Genomic DNA, 17,185 nt, shown 5'->3' with positions numbered 1-17,185 from the left:
CTCTTCAAGGCCTGTCCTCTATTCTGAGAACACTCACTCTACTTTTCTGGTATTAAAATAACCTTTCTTTTATAAAACACCCACCATGTTGGATAGTAGTTGGGTTTTTTCTTTTTCACTCCTTTCCTTCCTTTCTCCCTTTAAAATGAACACATTTACCACTGAAATGTTGTGAAGTAACTAGCCTCCAACTAATAAACAAAATAAATAAATAAATAAATAAATAAAATAAAATGAACACACTTAACAACATCACATGTTGGAACCCCTTGAAAGGTCCTTCCCTTTGTTTAAACTGGTGTGTGAAATAAGGGGTAAGGCCTTCCGGCCCTGTCTTTGTTCTGTAACAGCACTTCTGGGAGTCTATGATTAGATGGCCTCTGAGATTAGCGTCCTTATAAGAAAGGAGACCAGAGAGGCTCCTGCCTTCCCCCGCCTCTGCACACGCGCACATACACACACACACACACACACACACACACAGGCCATGTGAGGACACAGTGAGAAGGCAGCTGTGTGGAAACCAGGATGAGAGCCCTCACTAGAAACTCAATCAGCCAGAATCTTGGTCTTGAACTTGCCAGCTGCCAGAACCGTGAGACAGGAAATTTCTCTTGGCTACGCCACGCAGTCTGCGGGATTCTGGTATGCCAGCCCAAGCTGAGGAACACACTTGGGATACCCTCTCTCCCTCTCTAGGCTACTGTATCCCCATCTGTAAACGTGAGAGGGTAGCACTGTATAGGTGTCTTCCCTGGTGGCTCAGACGGTAAAGAATCTGCCTGCAATGAGGGAGACCTGGGTCTGATCCCTGGGTCAGGAAGATCCCCTGGAGAAGGAAATGGCAACCCACTCCAGTGTTCTTGTCTGGAGAATTCCACAGACTGAGGAGACTGGCAGGCTACAGCCTGTGAAGTCACAAAGAGTCAGACATGACTAAGCAACACACACACACATACACAACATTGTATGAGGCCAGCATCACCCTGATGCCAAACCACACACACACATCATAGAAAAAGAAAACAGATCAGTAGTTTTTATGAATTTTATGCAAAAATACTCAACAAACCAAATGCAGCGATACATAAAGAAGGTCATACACCGTGACCAAGAAGGACTTGTCCCACAGATGCAAGCTTGGTTTAACAACCAAAAATCAATTCCAATAATATACTCCACCAACAGAATAAGGGCAAAAGCCAAAGAATCATCTCAATGGAAAGAGAAAAGGCATTTGATAAAATTTAACATCTCGTCATTAAAAAACACACTCAATAAACTAAGAATGCGGAGGAACTTCTTCAGTCTAACAAAGGATATCTGTGAAAAACCTATAGCTGACATTATACTTGGTGGTGAAAGACAGAAAGCTTTCCTCTTTAGATCAGAAACAAGACAAAGATGTCTGTTCTTGCCACTTCTAGTCAACATTGTACATGAAGATCTTACCAGGGAAAATTAAATAAAAGGCATGTAGATTGGAAAGACAAAAGTATATATCTCTGTTTGCTGATGACATGATCTTGTATACATAAAATTCAAAGAAATTCACTAATAAAAAGTATTAAAACTAATAAATGAGTTCTACAAGATTGCAAAATAAAAGATCCATATATATATATATATATATATAAATACCAGTTATATTTCTATATAGTAGCAACTAAAAATAAAATTTTTATAGCAAAATAAAAAATAAAATTAAGAAATCAATCCCATTTATAATAGCATAAAAATAACACACTTAGGAATAAAATTAGCAAAGGAGGTACAAAACTTACACTCTGGAAACTGCAAGACATCATGTAAGAAATTAAAGAAGACCTAAGTAAATGGAAAGATGCCTCATTTTCATGGGTTAGAAGAGTGACTATTGTTAAGATGGCAATACTACCCAAACTGATTCCCTGCCTCTTCCCAGCTGACTCTGTCAGCAAGAGCACCCCACTTTCCCTTCCTCTTGGATCTGCTTGACCCCCACTCAGGGACCTTAGGGAAACCCATCACTCCACACTTCCAGAGCACCCAGTCACTGCCTCCTAGAGGGGCAGAGAGACGGACAGTCTCCCATACAGGAGGCAAGGACTTCAGGTCCTATTTCACCCACAAAAGTCCTCAGTGACCAGGTAAAGAAGCCACCTAATCGTCTGGACCACAACTATCAAGGGTGGCTAGACTCAAAAAGGACAATTTCCAGGGAATTTCCTGGTAGTCCAGTGGTTAGGACTTCATGTTTTTACTGTAAAACATGTGGGTTCAAGTCCCTGATCAGGGACCTAAGATCCCACAAGTCATGCAAAGGAAATGTGCCAATATGGCCAAATAAATAAATAATTTTTTTTAATTTTAAAATAAGGTCAATCACCAGTAATAGTGAGGATGCAGTACATTGGAACCTTCACACACTGCTGATGGGAATATAAAATGGCACAGACACTTTGGAAAACAGTCTGGCAGTTTCCCCAAAAGATTAAACCTAAAGTTATAATATGACTCAGCAATTCCACTCCTACAAAAGACGTCCACACAAATACATGTCATAGCAGCTTTATATTCATAATAGCCAGAAAACAGAAACAGTCGATGTCCATCAACTGATGAAGAGAGAGACAAAATGGGATCTATCTATACAACAAGAAGAAGGTTTAGTCATAAAAAGGAGTGAAATATTGATACATGCTACAGTTTGAATAAACCTCAAAAATACTATACTCAGTGAAAGAAGCCAGTCACAAAGGACTAAATATTGTATAACTTCAAGTATATGAAATGTCCAGAATAGGCAAATGCCCATAAATAGAAAGCAGACTGGTGGTTGCCCAGGGCTGGGGGAAGGGAGGGAATAGGGGAATAATAACTAATGGGTACGGAAAGTTTCTTTTAGGATGATGAAAATACTCTAAACTTGATTATGGTGATGATGATTATACAACCCTGTGAAAACACTAAAAACCATTGACTTGCACAGTTTACATAAGTGATATGTGTGGTGTATGAGTCATAGCTCAAAAAACTGTTACAAAAGGAGAGGGCAAGGAAACTATAGCTAATATCTTCTAATAACCTGTAACGGAAAATAATCTGAAAAATAATATATATGTACATGTATAACTGAATCACCTTGCTACGCACCTGAAACGTTTTAAGTGAACTATACGTCAATAAAATATATATATATTTTTTTAAAAAGCAAAGGAGAGAGCAAGAGGGCAAGACACGACATGTTAGACGCCCCCTCCATGTGGCCCCGCCCAAAAGTAGCAACAGCATCTAGGAGCTTGCTAGACACCCAGACCTACAGAAGCAAAATGTCAGGCTGGGCCCAGCAACATGCATCTAAAATCCTCCAGGTATTCCGGAAACTCCTAAAGTTGGGAACCCTGGCTTAGAGTATGCAGTGTTCAACCTTAACTGCTCTTCGGAATTATCTAAGTTACTTTAGGAAAAGATCCATGCCCTGGTCACCCCATCCCTAGTAGACCAACTGAATCAGACTCTGGGGATGGAACGCAGCCATGAGCCTGTTTTAAAGCTCCCAGGTGAATCTATTGTACAACCAGGGTGAGAAGAATTGAATTGGAGGGTGTCAGGCCCCTCGAGGAGAAGGCAATGGCACCCCACTCCAGTACTCTTTCCTGGAAAATCCCACGGATGGAGGAGCCTGGTAGGCTGCAGTCCATGGGGTCGCTAAGAGTGGACAAGACTGAGCGACTTCACTTTCACTTTTCACTTTCACGCATTGGAGAAGGAAATGGCAGCCCACTCCAGTGTTCTTGCCTGGAGAATCCCAGGGACAGGGGAGCCTGGTGGGCTGCCGTCTATGGGGTCGCACAGGGTCGGACACAACTGAAGCGACTTAGCAGCAGCAGCAGCAGCAGCAGGCCCCTCAGCTCTTCAGCTCTTGAGTTTAGCCCAAGTGCAGCTCACCGGGGCCACCTGGTGGCCACATTGGGGAATGACTCTGTACCCTGCTTCTGTCCCAGACCCTTATCCCCCAATCACCAACACCAGGGATGGGGTTCAGGGGTTCCCCTCTTCCCACAGCAGAGGTTGGCACCATCCTGGCCTTTGGAATAGTGGTAAGTGGCCAGATCTGATGGGGAGGGAACGAGAGTCCTCCGCTGGTTCTGTTTCCATTAAAATACCCCAAACTCCAAAGGCAGCCAGAGCATCTACTATACTTAGTTCCAGCCACACCACCCTTCCCTCCCACTGCCGACAGAGCAGAGCCAGCTTACCCATGCAATCCCATCTCTGACAATTTCCAACACAACTGTGTTCGTGGGCACCAAAGCACCTTCACCACCTCTGAACTCTCTGCACTTTTCCAGCATGGTCTTTGCCCATGCAGTCCCTCCCATCTGAAGCAACTTTCCCTGGCTCTCATTACATCAGGACAGTTCCAGGCCTGCTCTGTGGGACCTCTCCTCTCTCCCCGAGGCTCATGCCCCCCGGATGCCCCCGCTGCACCCTCTGTGCGCCCCACAGTGAACATCCATGACTGCAGAGCTCAGAGGAGGGGAGGGTCTATCAGCTTTGGTGGGGTGGGGACCCCTGGATTGCCCGAAGGCAGCGAAGAGCTAGCAGGGCCAGAAGGAAGAGGATGCCAAGAAGGGTACTCTGAGTGTGGTCAGCATCGGGAGGGGACCTACGGTACTTTGAAGCAGAGCTAGGCATTCCCTTCCTACAACTCAGGCCTCTGGTTTCAGAGAGAAGTGGAAGCTTGGTTCTCTGCTTTCTCAACGTCTCCGGAGCGGCTCAGGCTCCCAGCTCACTGCCGCCACCTGGTGGCAGAGTACCAGACCGCCATGAGGTAGACCCACAGGCGACTCCAAACGGCGCTGCTGGCCATGGGGAAAACAAGTCCGTCTTTCAAAGCTCAGCAAAGGCTGAAACTCCTTAACCACGTTCCCCACCCCAAATTTGGTATCCCTTCCAACTGACCGCTGACCCTGGGCATAACCTGACCCCAGATGGCCTGCCTCCAGACAAACAGCCTTTTCCCCCAAACGTGGTCTGATCTGTGACCCTGAGCAAAGGTTGGCCTGGATCAGCCATTCACAACGCGTGCCCAGTGAAGGCCGAGCGTGGGGCTGGCTCGGAGCCGCCCCTTCTCGGGGACCGCTGCCCCACCGCAGGTCAGCACCCAGGGAGGTGCTCACTCACTTGGGCACAGTCTTCTCAAAGCTCCCACTCCCTTCACAATTGTCCCCTCCCACGCCAGCACCCGCCTCTGCCCAGCAGACAATCACATTCACTGGGTCAGAGAGGAACAGAATGAGGCAGGTCAGCATGCTCCACACAGAACAGAGGCCCCCGAGTCTGATGGCCAGAGCAGCGCCCGCGGGCTGGGTAACTGCACCAGCCAGGCCACCTGAGACAGAGTGCCTGGGACCATGGCTGCCGAGAGGGCTCGTTTTTTCTAGATCGGCTAAAACTCTGAATTTTTATATGAAATCTGGACTTTTACAGAAAACTTCTGATTTGTATAATTGAATGTTCAGTCCCTCAGGCAGCGTCAGCTGTTAAAACACTGGATGGCTTTCCTGCCGGATATTAAACAGCCGCTCCCCAGGACCCATCCACCCACCTGCCTCCTCCCTAGGACCCCCAGGGCCTCCCGTGGCCCAGAAACTGGAGGGTGAAGGCCTGGCACCACAGGGATGAGGACAGGGTGTTCCTTCTGAGCAGCCACATCCTTGACGGGTCCCAGGGCCACAGCAGCTGCCGAATCCTCTGAACCTCACCCCTGCACACACACCCCCGAGCACTGCAGAATCCAGTGGGGAAAGTCAGGGCTGGGCATGCTTCCATGTCAGGGATCACCCTGACTTCCAGGAGGCAGAGAAGGGACTGAGAGCCCCCGAGGGTCCTGTGGGGCGCCCTAGCCACCTCGCACGCAGGCCAGCCCCCTCCTGGGCTGTGCACGCGGGGCCGGCACGTGGGCCGGGGCTCACCTGGCGGTAGGTGCAAATGATGATCTCCCGCAGGTGGTAGTGCATGGGCGTCATGGTCTCGCTGACCGTGTCCAGCGCCGCGTCCACCTCCCTCTTCACCCGCTGCCCGTCAGGCAGCAGCTGCACCACCTTCATCACCACCTGCGGCCAGAGGCCAAGGATGAGCCGGACGAAATCCAAGTCGGGGGCCTGCAGCGCCAGCAGCTGGCTCGCCCACACCAAGGGCCGTGCTGGCCCTGACGGCCCCTCACTTCTCAGACAGGGACGGGGCCCAAGGGCGTTCCCGGGTATCTCGGAGGCCAGGGCTCCCAAGGGGGTTATTTTTTCAAGCGGTAGGAACCTTGCTTCAAATGGAGCCTTATCCAGGACTCTAATCCATAAAACAGACAGCTGTCATGTAACTGGGGCTGGCGGGGTGACCAGCGGGTGTATGATAAGCCTCAGGTGGGGCCCCACGGGCTCTCCCTCCACCCAGCAGGCACTCTGGGGACACCCAGCTCTGGGAAACCCAGTGTGGACAGCGTTCCCTTCACCTGGGGAGACTGAGGCCAGTTAAGGACGCTCTGCAGTGCAGGGCTCCTCCCATCTACCCTTCCAGTCACTTGCTGTGGATCTTGCTCTGTCTACCCTGCACCCCCACACCCTGCGTCAGCAGCGATCCAGGCCTCCAGCAACCCCATCCCACTGCAGCAGCTCTGCCCCCTCCCCCTCACTGGTAGCCAGAGAGGCCTTACAAAAGTATAAATGTGAGCGCTTCCTATTTGGGTAACTTTCCTGGCTCCCTTACACTCAACATAAAAACCGAAAGCTTCCCCACGTCCTTCAAGGTCCCCCAGTGTCTGACCCCACCTGCCTCCCAGCCTCACTCAGAACTCCTCCTTATGGGCCCAATGCCTTCCTGGAGCCCTCTGAGTCTACCCACCCCAAAAGCCCACATAGTCCTTTCAGAGCCCCGAAGTCGACCGCCACCTACTCATCCATCTCATGCACCCACGTGCTCACTTGCTCACATCCACTCCCCACCAGATGAGAAGCTCCCTGACCCCCAAGAGCAAGAGATTTTCCACCTAGGAGGTGTTCTGTGGATGATGCTAAATGAACAAAAGACCAAAACCCTGACTAACTCAGCTCGTCAGCTCTTCTCTTAATCTGACCCACCTCCACAGCTGCATCCTAGCGGGATCACAATGGTGGTTGGGCTGGGGTGTGGGGGTAGATCTCCCTCACCCCTGTGTTCCTCAGAGGACTGGCCCTGAGCTGGCACACCAGCGGGGGTGGAGATACAGCCCAATGGGAGGAGAGGGAGAACCTCTGGGCTAATCCATGCCTGGATGCCGAGCTCTGGGTGGGACACCTCACTGGAGAGGAGTATGGACCACAGGCAGACCCCCAGCATGACCCAGAGGCAGCTCCCCAGCAGAGGGCTGCAGCTTTTTCAAATGCAAGGCACCAAACTCTTAGCCTCTCCTGGTAAATCGTTCCTCCCCTTCCTCTCCTTGGCTGTCACCAGCTCCAGCCGGAAACCCAAGGTCATCCTGCTGCCTCCCTCTTTGCCCCACCACTACTGGTCCCCAAGACCAACCAGTGGGAACTGGGCTCCTGTTTCACTGGGCAGGCCCATCCTCACCTAGGCCCCAGCTTCCCCTCCCCATGCCTGCCTCCACACACTGGCCCTCCAGCATAAGACTCTGATCCCGACCTCCCCTAGTTCCCTGCTGGCCTCAAGGTTAAGATCAAACACACAGTATGGCCCTCCAAGGTCCTCACAATCAGTGGCCCCCACCTCAAACCCTTCCATTCTGCCCAACCGCAGCCTCCCATAGTCCTGCCCTTTCCAGACGCCCTCCTCTGCACACTTGATCCTCTCTGCATACTACCCCTCCCCACAGCCCCAGGCAGACTCATTCATCCTTCTAAAATGCACTCAAATATCACCTTCTCCACGAAGCCCTCCTGGACTCCCCCAAGCTATACCCTCAGCCCTCAGCACCAATGTCTATTTCAGCCCTCTTCACACTCTATTAAATGCTCCTCACTGGACTGTGGGCTTGACAGACCTGAATTAATCACAGAGGAAGCGGTCTAGACATGAGGATGCTAGAGATGGGTGAGGGTGGGTACAGAGTATCCTTGGGTCACAGGATGTAACTTTAGAACACAGATTCAGAGGCTGACTTCCTGGCTATACTCTGGTCCCATCCCATCTCTGATGCGGTTCTAGGGTGATGAGCTTGGCTCCCTGCATCAACTGGGAGTAGTCAGGGCACCTAACCCTTGGCGGCTGTGAAGGGTGGAGAAGGAAGCACATACAGAGCTCCTGGCGCAGGACTGGATGTGAATGGAGAGAGTTCTAACTATCACATCTGAAGGACTGGCAGACTTGGAAATTAACCGTCGTGTATACGGTCAAAAGATTTTTGCCAAACCATTAGGTGGGGAAAGGACATTCTATTCAACAAATGGTGCTGAAAATACTGGATATCCACATGCAAAAGAATAAACTTGGACCCTTAACCTTATACTATACACAAAAATTAATTCAAAATAGATCAAAGGCCTAAATTTGAGAGCTAAAGCCATAAAATTCTTAGAAGAAAAGCTTCATAATACTGCACTTAGCAATGACTTTTTGGACGTGACATCAAAAGCACAGAAAACAAAAAAAAAAATCTAATTTGACTTTTGGGACTTCCTTGGCGGTCCAGTGATAAAGGCTCTATACGTCCACTGCAGGAGGGTGCAGATTTGATCCCTGGTTGGGGAACTAGGATCCCTCATGCTGCATGGTGTAGTAAAAAAAAAAAAAAAAATTGAAAACTTTTGCATGAAAGGACACTATCAACAGAGTAAAAAGGCAACCCACCAAACTATCACATACCTCATAAGGAATCGATATTCAGAATATATAAAGAATTCCTACAACTCAACAACAACAAAACAACTTAAATAAAAAATGAGCAGAACGGACATTTCTCTGAAGAAGATAAACAAATGGCCTTGAAACAAATGAAACAATGTTCGACATCACTCCTCATTGGGGAAATACAAATCCATACTACAGCGAAGTATCACTTCACACCTCCTCGGAAGGCTATTAAAAAACACACAGAAAACAACAAGTGTTGGGAAGAATGTGGAGATGCAAACTGGAACCCTTCTACTTTGCTGGTGGGAATGTATACGGTGCAGTTGCTGTGGAAAATATTATGGCAGTTCCTCAAAACTTAAGCAGTGAGTTACCAATTGATTCAGCAATTCCTCTTCTGGAATTGAAAGCAGAGACTCAAACAGATATGTGAACACCCAAGTTTACAGCAGCATTACTCACAATAACCAAAAGGAGAGGACAACCTAGGTCTCCAGAGACAGATAAATGTATAAATGAAATGCGGTCAGTACTTACAATGGAATGCAGCCTTTTGAAAAAGGAAATCGTGACACATGCTACAACATGAATGAACTTTGAAGATATTAAGTAGAGTGAAATAAGCCAGTCACAAAAGGACAAAAGCTGCATGATTCTCCTTATAGAAAGTACATAAAACAGTCAAATTCATGGAGAGAGAAAGTAGAATGGTGGCTCCCAGGGGTTAGGGGTGGGATGACGGAGAGTTAAGGGATATGGTGAATCTGGCCTGAGGAAAAAGTTCTTGTAAATCCATGGCTGAGTCATGTCAATATATGACAAAAACCACTACAATATTGTAAAGTAATTAGCCTCCAACTAATAAAAATAAATGGAAAAAAAAATGTTCTGGAGATGGTGGTGAAGGCCATATAATAACATGAATGTACTTAATGGCAGAGAACTGTATACTGAAAAATGGTTAAGAAGACATATTCTATGTTATGCATATTTTACCACAATAAAAAAATAAAAGGAAAAGAATCTGTGAATCAGCCAGGAGAAAGAAGAGAGAAGTGGCAAGAGAAAGAAGAGAGAAGGGCAAGAGAAAAGCATATGCAAAGGCCCAGAGGCTGACAGCACCTGGTGAGTCTGAGGAGCTGCACGGAGGCCGGGGCATCAGGACGCAGGGAGCGGCAGGGCGCGAGGGGTCAGTGGCGAGGCTGGCCAGGCAGGCAGGCGCTGAGCACCACGCTGACACTGGGCTGCCCCGTGCCCGCCTGAGTCCCACATGCCCCGTCTGCAAGAAGGGAGGGACGCTGCCACCTGCCTGCAGGGTGTCAGGAGGGACGACGCGTGGCAGGGGTAAGTACCTGGGTGGCTAAATGCGCAAGGTCAGTGCGTCTATCCAGGACCCCGAACTGAAACGGGGTGGGGTGGAGTATGGCCCTGCACAAGGTCACCAGCCAGAGACAGGCCCCAGATGCCTGTGAGGCGGTCGTCAGTGTTACCCAGACAAGACAGTGGCCAGTGGCCTCCCCAGCACACACAGCCACCCAGAAGCAGGGCCAGGAAGGGGAGGGGGCCAGCCCCACTTGGCACAGCCATCTGCCAGGGCCCAGAGCCAAGATACCCCGTGCCCTGGTTTGCTCATCTGTGAAACGGAGACAGGGAAGCACAGATACGAGGAGGCAGAAGAAGGTGATGGCCTTGGGAGGAGCTTTGAACATCCCTCCAGACCTGTCAGGGAGACTCACCCTCTCTCCTCCCGCAGGTGTCCCCCGGGGACCCTAGGGGGCACACTCACCTCAAACTCGCCCTTGGTGAACTTGGCATCAGGCACGCTCACAAGCTCTTCCTCGCCCACCTCGGGAAAGCCCTGAGAGAGGACAGCCGCTGGGACTGGGAGCCAGCTACCAGACTGCACCCTCCCCCAGCCGCGTGCCCAGAGCCCACACTGGGCGTCTGCCAGCCCACATGTCGTCTGCCCAGGGCTAACGGGAGGGGCCTCTGGGACCACACCAGGCGCCAGCTCAGCTCCCAGACCCTCCTGCCTTCGCCGAGGTCCCCAGGGACCAACTGGCCCCCGCGGCCGGAGCAGACCCCCGTCCTCACATACTCTGATGTGCCAGAAGGCAAGCACAGCCACCACCATGGCGGTCGTGGTCCGACCCTGGCCGCTGAGGCAGCTGAACACGAAGCCAGTACCCGGGTCCTTGGCAAGGGCGGCCTGCAGGGCCCCCAACAGCCGGTCAAAACCCTGCACAGGGAAACCGAGGTTGGAGTCAGTGGGTGCTCCTGCTGCAGATTCCCAAGGCGGCCCGTCCCTCCCAATGGCAACCCCGGCAGCTGCCCTGGGAGCGCCCGTCCAGTGCCTGGTCGCGTCAGGCTCATAACCTGGTATGCACACACTCAGCTCACTGAGGTACCTTATGCGTGTAAACAGCCACACCCCCATGTAACCTGGCATTGGACAGGTGAGCACACACAAGCACACACCTGAGGCTCCAGTGCTACCACCCGCCAGGGAGGACGTACATATTCCCAAGCGCTGTGCCCCCAGCCTGCATGTGGACCCCCAGCCCTACTGCCCACCGGAGGTGGCCCCAAGCCAGGTCCCAGCTTCAGCCCAGTTTGGACCTCAGCCAAGCACTGCAGCACATGACCACTAGGGGGCAACAGACTACAGGCAACCAGACCACAGAGCCAAGTGAGGGGGAAACACGAGCCCATCACAGACACAGACCCACCACATCCACACACACACAGTCCACAACCACACTCACAACCACTCTGAACACACACAGACTCCACCAACAGCACAGACATGCTCACCCACCCCACAACACTTACATCACAGAAAACACACACACACACACGTGTGCACACACACATAAACGCAAAGCCTGCAAGGCATGAATAAACCACGGAGGCCACTCTGAAACTGTGCAGAACAAGCTCTTCGCCCCTCCAGGGAGCTGTGCCCACAGCCAAGACCCAGGCCAGAGGGAGACAGCGAGGGCATCCTCCCCGCCCCAGAGGCCTCAGCCGCTTGGCCCTCTCACCTCCTCGCGAGGGGCGCAGAAGTCGGGCAGGGGGATGCGGTGGTAGGTGAGGCCGGGGCAGGCCCCGCGGTGCTGGCTGAAGACCTCCTGCATGGTGAGGCACGTCTGGAACCTGTGGGTCCGCGGGCCCTCGGCATCTGGGGGAGGCCTGGTCAGGTGGGCCTTCAGCTGGGTCTCCAGGTTCTAGGGGAGGGTGGGACAGAGTGCTCAGGCCACAAGGCAACCAAAACCCCAGGCCAGCCCTGAAAGACCAGAGCCGGCTACGGCCAGGACAGCCCTGGCTTTTGGGCCTATCACTGCCCCTTCTCAAGCCTCCAGGTTTATAACCAGACCCGGGGCTAGCATGACAGCCTTGAGTCAGTCACTCCCTGAGACACTCCTCTCGGGGCGTTTTCTCCAATTGTACAACAGAAGCACACAAGCTTCTGAAGACCCTTTCAGGCCAGCTCCCGAGAAGGCCTCCAATGGAGGGGTGGTAGAAGGCAGGAGAGCCCCACCTCCAGCTGCTCGGGGGCCATGGGGGGCCCAGGCCGCCGCAGACTGTGGGTTCGCCCGTCACACTCCAGCACGGCCTCCTCCCTCAGGTTGACCCACACGACCTGCTGCAGTTTCCTCTTGGAGTCGGTCAGGTAGGCCAGGATACTCCCCAGGGCCTGGGCGACAGGACGGCCATCAGTGAAGGGGCTCAATCACCTTCCCCCGTCCCCACAAGTGTGCCCCCCAGGGCAGTCACCTTGGCACTGGGCTGGGCCGTGCCGTAGATGGGCAAACGGGGCACCCGACGGAAGTTGGCCACGTCCATCTCTCTGACGGTGCTGAGTGCATCCGGGGAGACGAGGTCATCTGCCCCCTGTCGGGACAGCAGCAAGCCTGGGACCCACAGCAGCCACTGAGGCTCAGAGCCTGGCCCCAGGTGGGCGTGGGGGAGGGGGGATAAGACCAGAACTTGACAGTTTACAAAGCACTTTTGCATGCTTGGAACCTTATGACCACCCCGGCATGGACAAGAACGATGGTGCCCACTCTCCGCATAAGGAAGCTGAGACTCAAAGATGCGACACTGGTGGCAAAGCTACCAGAAACAGCTCTCCTCACTCCCTGCCCAGAGCACTCGGGCTAGAGAATGAAGAGCAGGTACTGAACAGTAACCAGAGCTGCAAGCACTTAAGGCCTGAGAATGGTCCCATTTTGTTTCCAGGCAGACCCCATCACCCATCATCATTGAGGGCAATGCTTAGCCTGACCCCACAGGAATCAGGGGTGTAACCAGCCCCGGGGCCAGCCCACACCACTCCCACCTCCCCAGCGGTCAGGTACACTCACCAGGGAGCCCATGGCGATGAGATCCCTGGGGGCCACAGGCCCCACTGAGCTTAGCGTCACAGGCAGGCGGTACAGCTCAGGATGGACACACAGCCAGCGGCTGAAACTGAGGGCAAAAGCCAGCGGGTACTGCAGCCCGAGGCGGAGAGAGATGGGAGTTCAGGGGCACGGAGCCATCCCAAACTCTTCCTGCCAACCCCGTGGTGGGGGACCCGGGAGACACCCATCACGGCCCAGAGCAGGGGCAAGGGGGTGAGGAGAGAAGAACAGGATGTCCGGAGTGAGATCCCTCCAGGCCCCGATGCACTGGCTAAGGACACAGAGATGGACCCAGAGGAAAGAGAGATGGGGCCTCTCCTGGGCTGACCTGCTCATGGATTGTCCCTCTATCTGGGTCCCTCTTTGCTTCCCCCATTCCCACCTTCCTCTGAAAGCAACAAACGTCCCCACTCCCCTCCCCAGCCCCACAGAGCGACCCCGTGCCAGTCACCGAGTGGGGAGACTGGAGGGGCCCCAGGAGAAGGGGGCATGTGTCCGCTCATCCCCCAGCCCCACCTGCTCATGCAGATAGTAGTTAAACAGGATCAGGTAGAAGTACCGCTCCAGGCTCTGAAGCGCCCTCTGCTGGACACTGTGCTGGCTGCTGCTTCCCTGAGAGGAGGGACCCGGAAGGGCCAGTGGTAAAGATGGGGCAGTTCAGGCCACCCAAGCCCATCCCTGGAAGTTAAGCCTCAGAAATCCCTAGAGGGCAATCTATCCTGCCCTTCATTACACTGTTTTGCCAGGCTGGAAGTTCCTGCAACTTCCAGAGGAAAAGAGAACTTCTAACTTAGCCCATTTGCCCAACTTCTAACTCTAGCCCATTTGCTGTGGTTCATCCGTGTTCAGAGAGAGCTGCTGGTGACCACAGCTGCTGCTGGACCAAGCATTCCAGTTCTCGATGAGGCTGTGCCCAGAGAGGCTGGGCCTCGCTGCATGGTCCCAGCACCACCCACACAATCCGTGCTGAAGCATCAAGTGTATAAACACCCTTCCCTGAGCCAAAGGCCCCGCCTAAGAGCTGTGACCCTCCCCGCCCCAGCATTTACTGGGCAGGGGGGCTGTCACAGCGAATTCCAAGGGTCCTTCTCTTCACCTGTGGATCTCAGGCTTCTCCTGCTGGGTCGGCACCACCTTCTGGAGGGCAAGTGAGATTCGTATAGGCCCGAAAAAGGAGACCATGCCCTTGGAGGAAGATTAATCCCACCTCTGGGAATCTAGGCCTGAGTTCAGCAAACTTTTATTTCTATAAAATGCCAGACAGTAAATATTCTAGGCTTGCGGGCCACCAGATCTGTATTGCGACAGCTCGATGCTGCCAAGGCAGCACACGACCACCGCAGACTGTACATAAATGGATTGGCGAGACCTCATGTCCACCAAACTTATTTATCAAAACAGGTGGTGGGCTGGATTTGGCCTGTGGGCCATAGTCTATCAAGCCCTAATCCAGACCTTATAAGAGGAAAAATCCTAAATACAAAAAAGCCTCATTTGCATGAAGCAGTTCAATGCAAAGTAGGTACACTGGTGACCCCACTGTGCAACAAGAAGGGGCCAGTACATCACAGCAGGGGAACACCCAGGAACAGCTGCTCTGTCGGGCTCCCTTCTGAGACTTTATGGCCTGAGCTCACCTAACTCACAACAACCCTATGGAGCAGTTATTACTCGTGGCCCCACTTTATGTGTGGGGAAACTGAGGCACAGAGCAGTGAAGGAGGTTGGCCAGGCCCACATGCCTGTAGATGGCCAAGCCGGAAACAGAAGCCCGGCAATCAGGCCAAGGAAGGCTGGGCCTCGCAATGGCTTTCGTTCCACAGCAATAAATCTCAACGATGACAAGCAGGTATGACATGGAAAAGACAGGGTTACATGAAACAAACAGGATGCAAATGTGCCTGGACAAGCTACAAAAGAACATCAGAAATACGAAAACTGAAGGAAGCCAGCCCAAAACACTCAGAGTAGCTGTGCTTGGATGATGGGCAGTTTTACTTCTTCTCTAATTTCTCAATTTTCCATAGTATTGCTTTTAAAAGATATTTCTTTAAGCATGAAAGAAGAAAAAGGCTCTGTGGGCTTTAGATTCTTTCCATGAGCTGTGTGCAAACACTGTCAAGCCAGCCTCCTTTCTCTAGAGCACCGGGACAGGCCTGCTGAGACAGCCCAGAGCGCATCGCTCTTCTAGAAGATGGGCTAGACCTAACCCCAGTCTTCCCAACGAAACAGCAAGTGTTTCATCTGCAGAGGGGGCCTGGAGCAGCCTGGAAAGCGTCTGCAGTCAGAATCTCCAGCACCTCGCCAGCAGCCCCTTCCTCCATCCTGTTTATTCTGCAGCGAGGGGTCCCAATCAGGAAAAGTAAACTTCCTCTCTTCCTGCAGGCCCAGCTCCCCATCTCCCCTTCCTCTGAAAACTGCTCTCTACTCGTGGAAGCAGCAGCAGCAATCAGGAAAAGCCAGGCTGAAAGGGGCCAGTCAACAGGCCTCACCCAGCGAAAGCAGCAGCTCTCTGCGCCTCACCTGGGCCCGGCTGCCTTCCAGCTCCCTCTGGTTTCCCAGGACTACTTCCTTCAGGTCGTGCAACTCTGCACAGGCGGCGATGGCTCTGTCCACCTGGTGCCAGGGACCGGGGCAGGGGAGAGGGGACAGAGGCAGGGAGGGAGCAGGGCCAAGGAAAGACGGCAGGAGGCAGAAAAGAACAGAGGGGCAAAGAGAATGACTGGTCAGCAAGGGAGGGCTGAGGAGGAGAGATCCCCAGCAAGGGCAGTGCTCCCCCACCACCCCACCCCCAGCTCTTCATCCAGTCGCCTCGCTCACCTCCTCCACCATCCTCCTCCCTTCGGGAACTGTGTGGAGAAAGTTCTGGACCACCTCCAGCTGCTCCAAGGACAGAGGCTTGGTCTTCACAGGGGCAGCCCTGACAAGCAGGGACAATAGCATAATCAGCAGTCCCGAAGGCCGCCGGCAACACCCTCCCATTCACCGGGACTATACTGGACTACACGTTCAAGTTTCCCTTCCAAATCAGGCAGGGGAAACAACAGGCCTTTGCCCCACTGGGGAAACCGAGGCCCAGAAAGGTCAAGTAACTTTCTCCAGGTCACCCAGGGAAGTCTATGCGAACCAGGAAAGGAGCTGCCGATGCCCAATATCCAGCTGTAGCTCTGGGCTTCTGATGTGTCCCCAGCATCTGGGGCAACCCGCCCCCTCCTCCCCCCATCTCCGCAGCCCCTTGGGGCACTGGCTCCCACGCCACTCACTCCGGCCTCAAGGCGGTCCCACCACGGTGAAACAGGAGGAGTGTGCCCAGAACCATGCCCAGGCTGGCCCTGCCCATGCCCGTCTGGCAGCTGAAGAGGAGAGCAGGAGGAGGCCCGTGGGCATCTTGGAGCAGCAGCAAGCTGGGGGTCTCCTGGGAAAGAACCATGAAGAACAGGAAACGGTGTGACCGGAAAGCCCTCAGCTGAGGGCCATGCTGGGATGCGGGTGGAGGGGCATCATGACATCAATGCCTGCCCCCGAGTCTGTGGCAAGATGGGGACAGACCAGCAGCCTCTTCTGCCAAATCCCACAGCTCGGTCTGCTCCATCTGCCCCAGGAGCACAGACTCTGCCCCCTTTCCAGGCTCCAGGGGGCTCAGCGAGGCCCTGGAGGTGAGACCTACTCAGAGGGGACACACAGCCACAGCTACACTGCTATGCAGTTTACACTGCAAATTCAATAAGGTCGCCTCCCAGGGGAGTACAGGCCGAAACACAGGTACTCAGGAAATATCAGCTGAAGACCTGAGGGTAAAAAATTTTTAGTTCTAATAAAGAAATGAGCAACCTGAGACCTAGAAAAGTTATGAGAGTCATCCAGGATCACACAACAAAGTGAGGAGCCGAGCCACAGCCAGAGAGCCCAGTCCTCCAGACACTCCGTGCTGGGCTCTGCCATTAGACAGCACA

General features: G+C 52.9%; 1 protein-coding gene across 7 annotated transcripts in view; it reads right to left on the bottom strand.

The window, feature by feature from the left end:
• The window catches only part of PALD1 (phosphatase domain containing paladin 1), an 84,889-nt gene that overhangs the window by 19,435 nt on the left and 48,269 nt on the right, over positions 1–17,185 (bottom strand). For all 7 annotated transcript variants that reach the window (XM_065922513.1, XM_065922512.1, XM_065922511.1 and 4 more), the window contains 11 exons: positions 16,496–16,647; positions 16,053–16,152; positions 15,756–15,848; positions 13,749–13,844; positions 13,194–13,322; positions 12,604–12,720; positions 12,368–12,523; positions 11,871–12,053; positions 10,925–11,065; positions 10,613–10,684; positions 5,961–6,101 (listed from right to left, as the gene is read on the bottom strand). In XM_065922513.1, coding sequence (XP_065778585.1) covers positions 5,961–6,101; positions 10,613–10,684; positions 10,925–11,065; positions 11,871–12,053; positions 12,368–12,523; positions 12,604–12,720; positions 13,194–13,322; positions 13,749–13,844; positions 15,756–15,848; positions 16,053–16,152; positions 16,496–16,647 — 1,380 coding nt within the window. The remainder of the gene's footprint in view (positions 1–5,960; positions 6,102–10,612; positions 10,685–10,924; positions 11,066–11,870; positions 12,054–12,367; positions 12,524–12,603; positions 12,721–13,193; positions 13,323–13,748; positions 13,845–15,755; positions 15,849–16,052; positions 16,153–16,495; positions 16,648–17,185) is intronic.

The sequence above is a fragment of the Muntiacus reevesi genome, chromosome 2 (genome assembly GCF_963930625.1).
Source record: "Muntiacus reevesi chromosome 2, mMunRee1.1, whole genome shotgun sequence".
Classification (NCBI taxonomy): Eukaryota; Metazoa; Chordata; class Mammalia; order Artiodactyla; family Cervidae; genus Muntiacus; species Muntiacus reevesi.
This window is presented reverse-complemented; position numbering and strand designations above follow the sequence as displayed.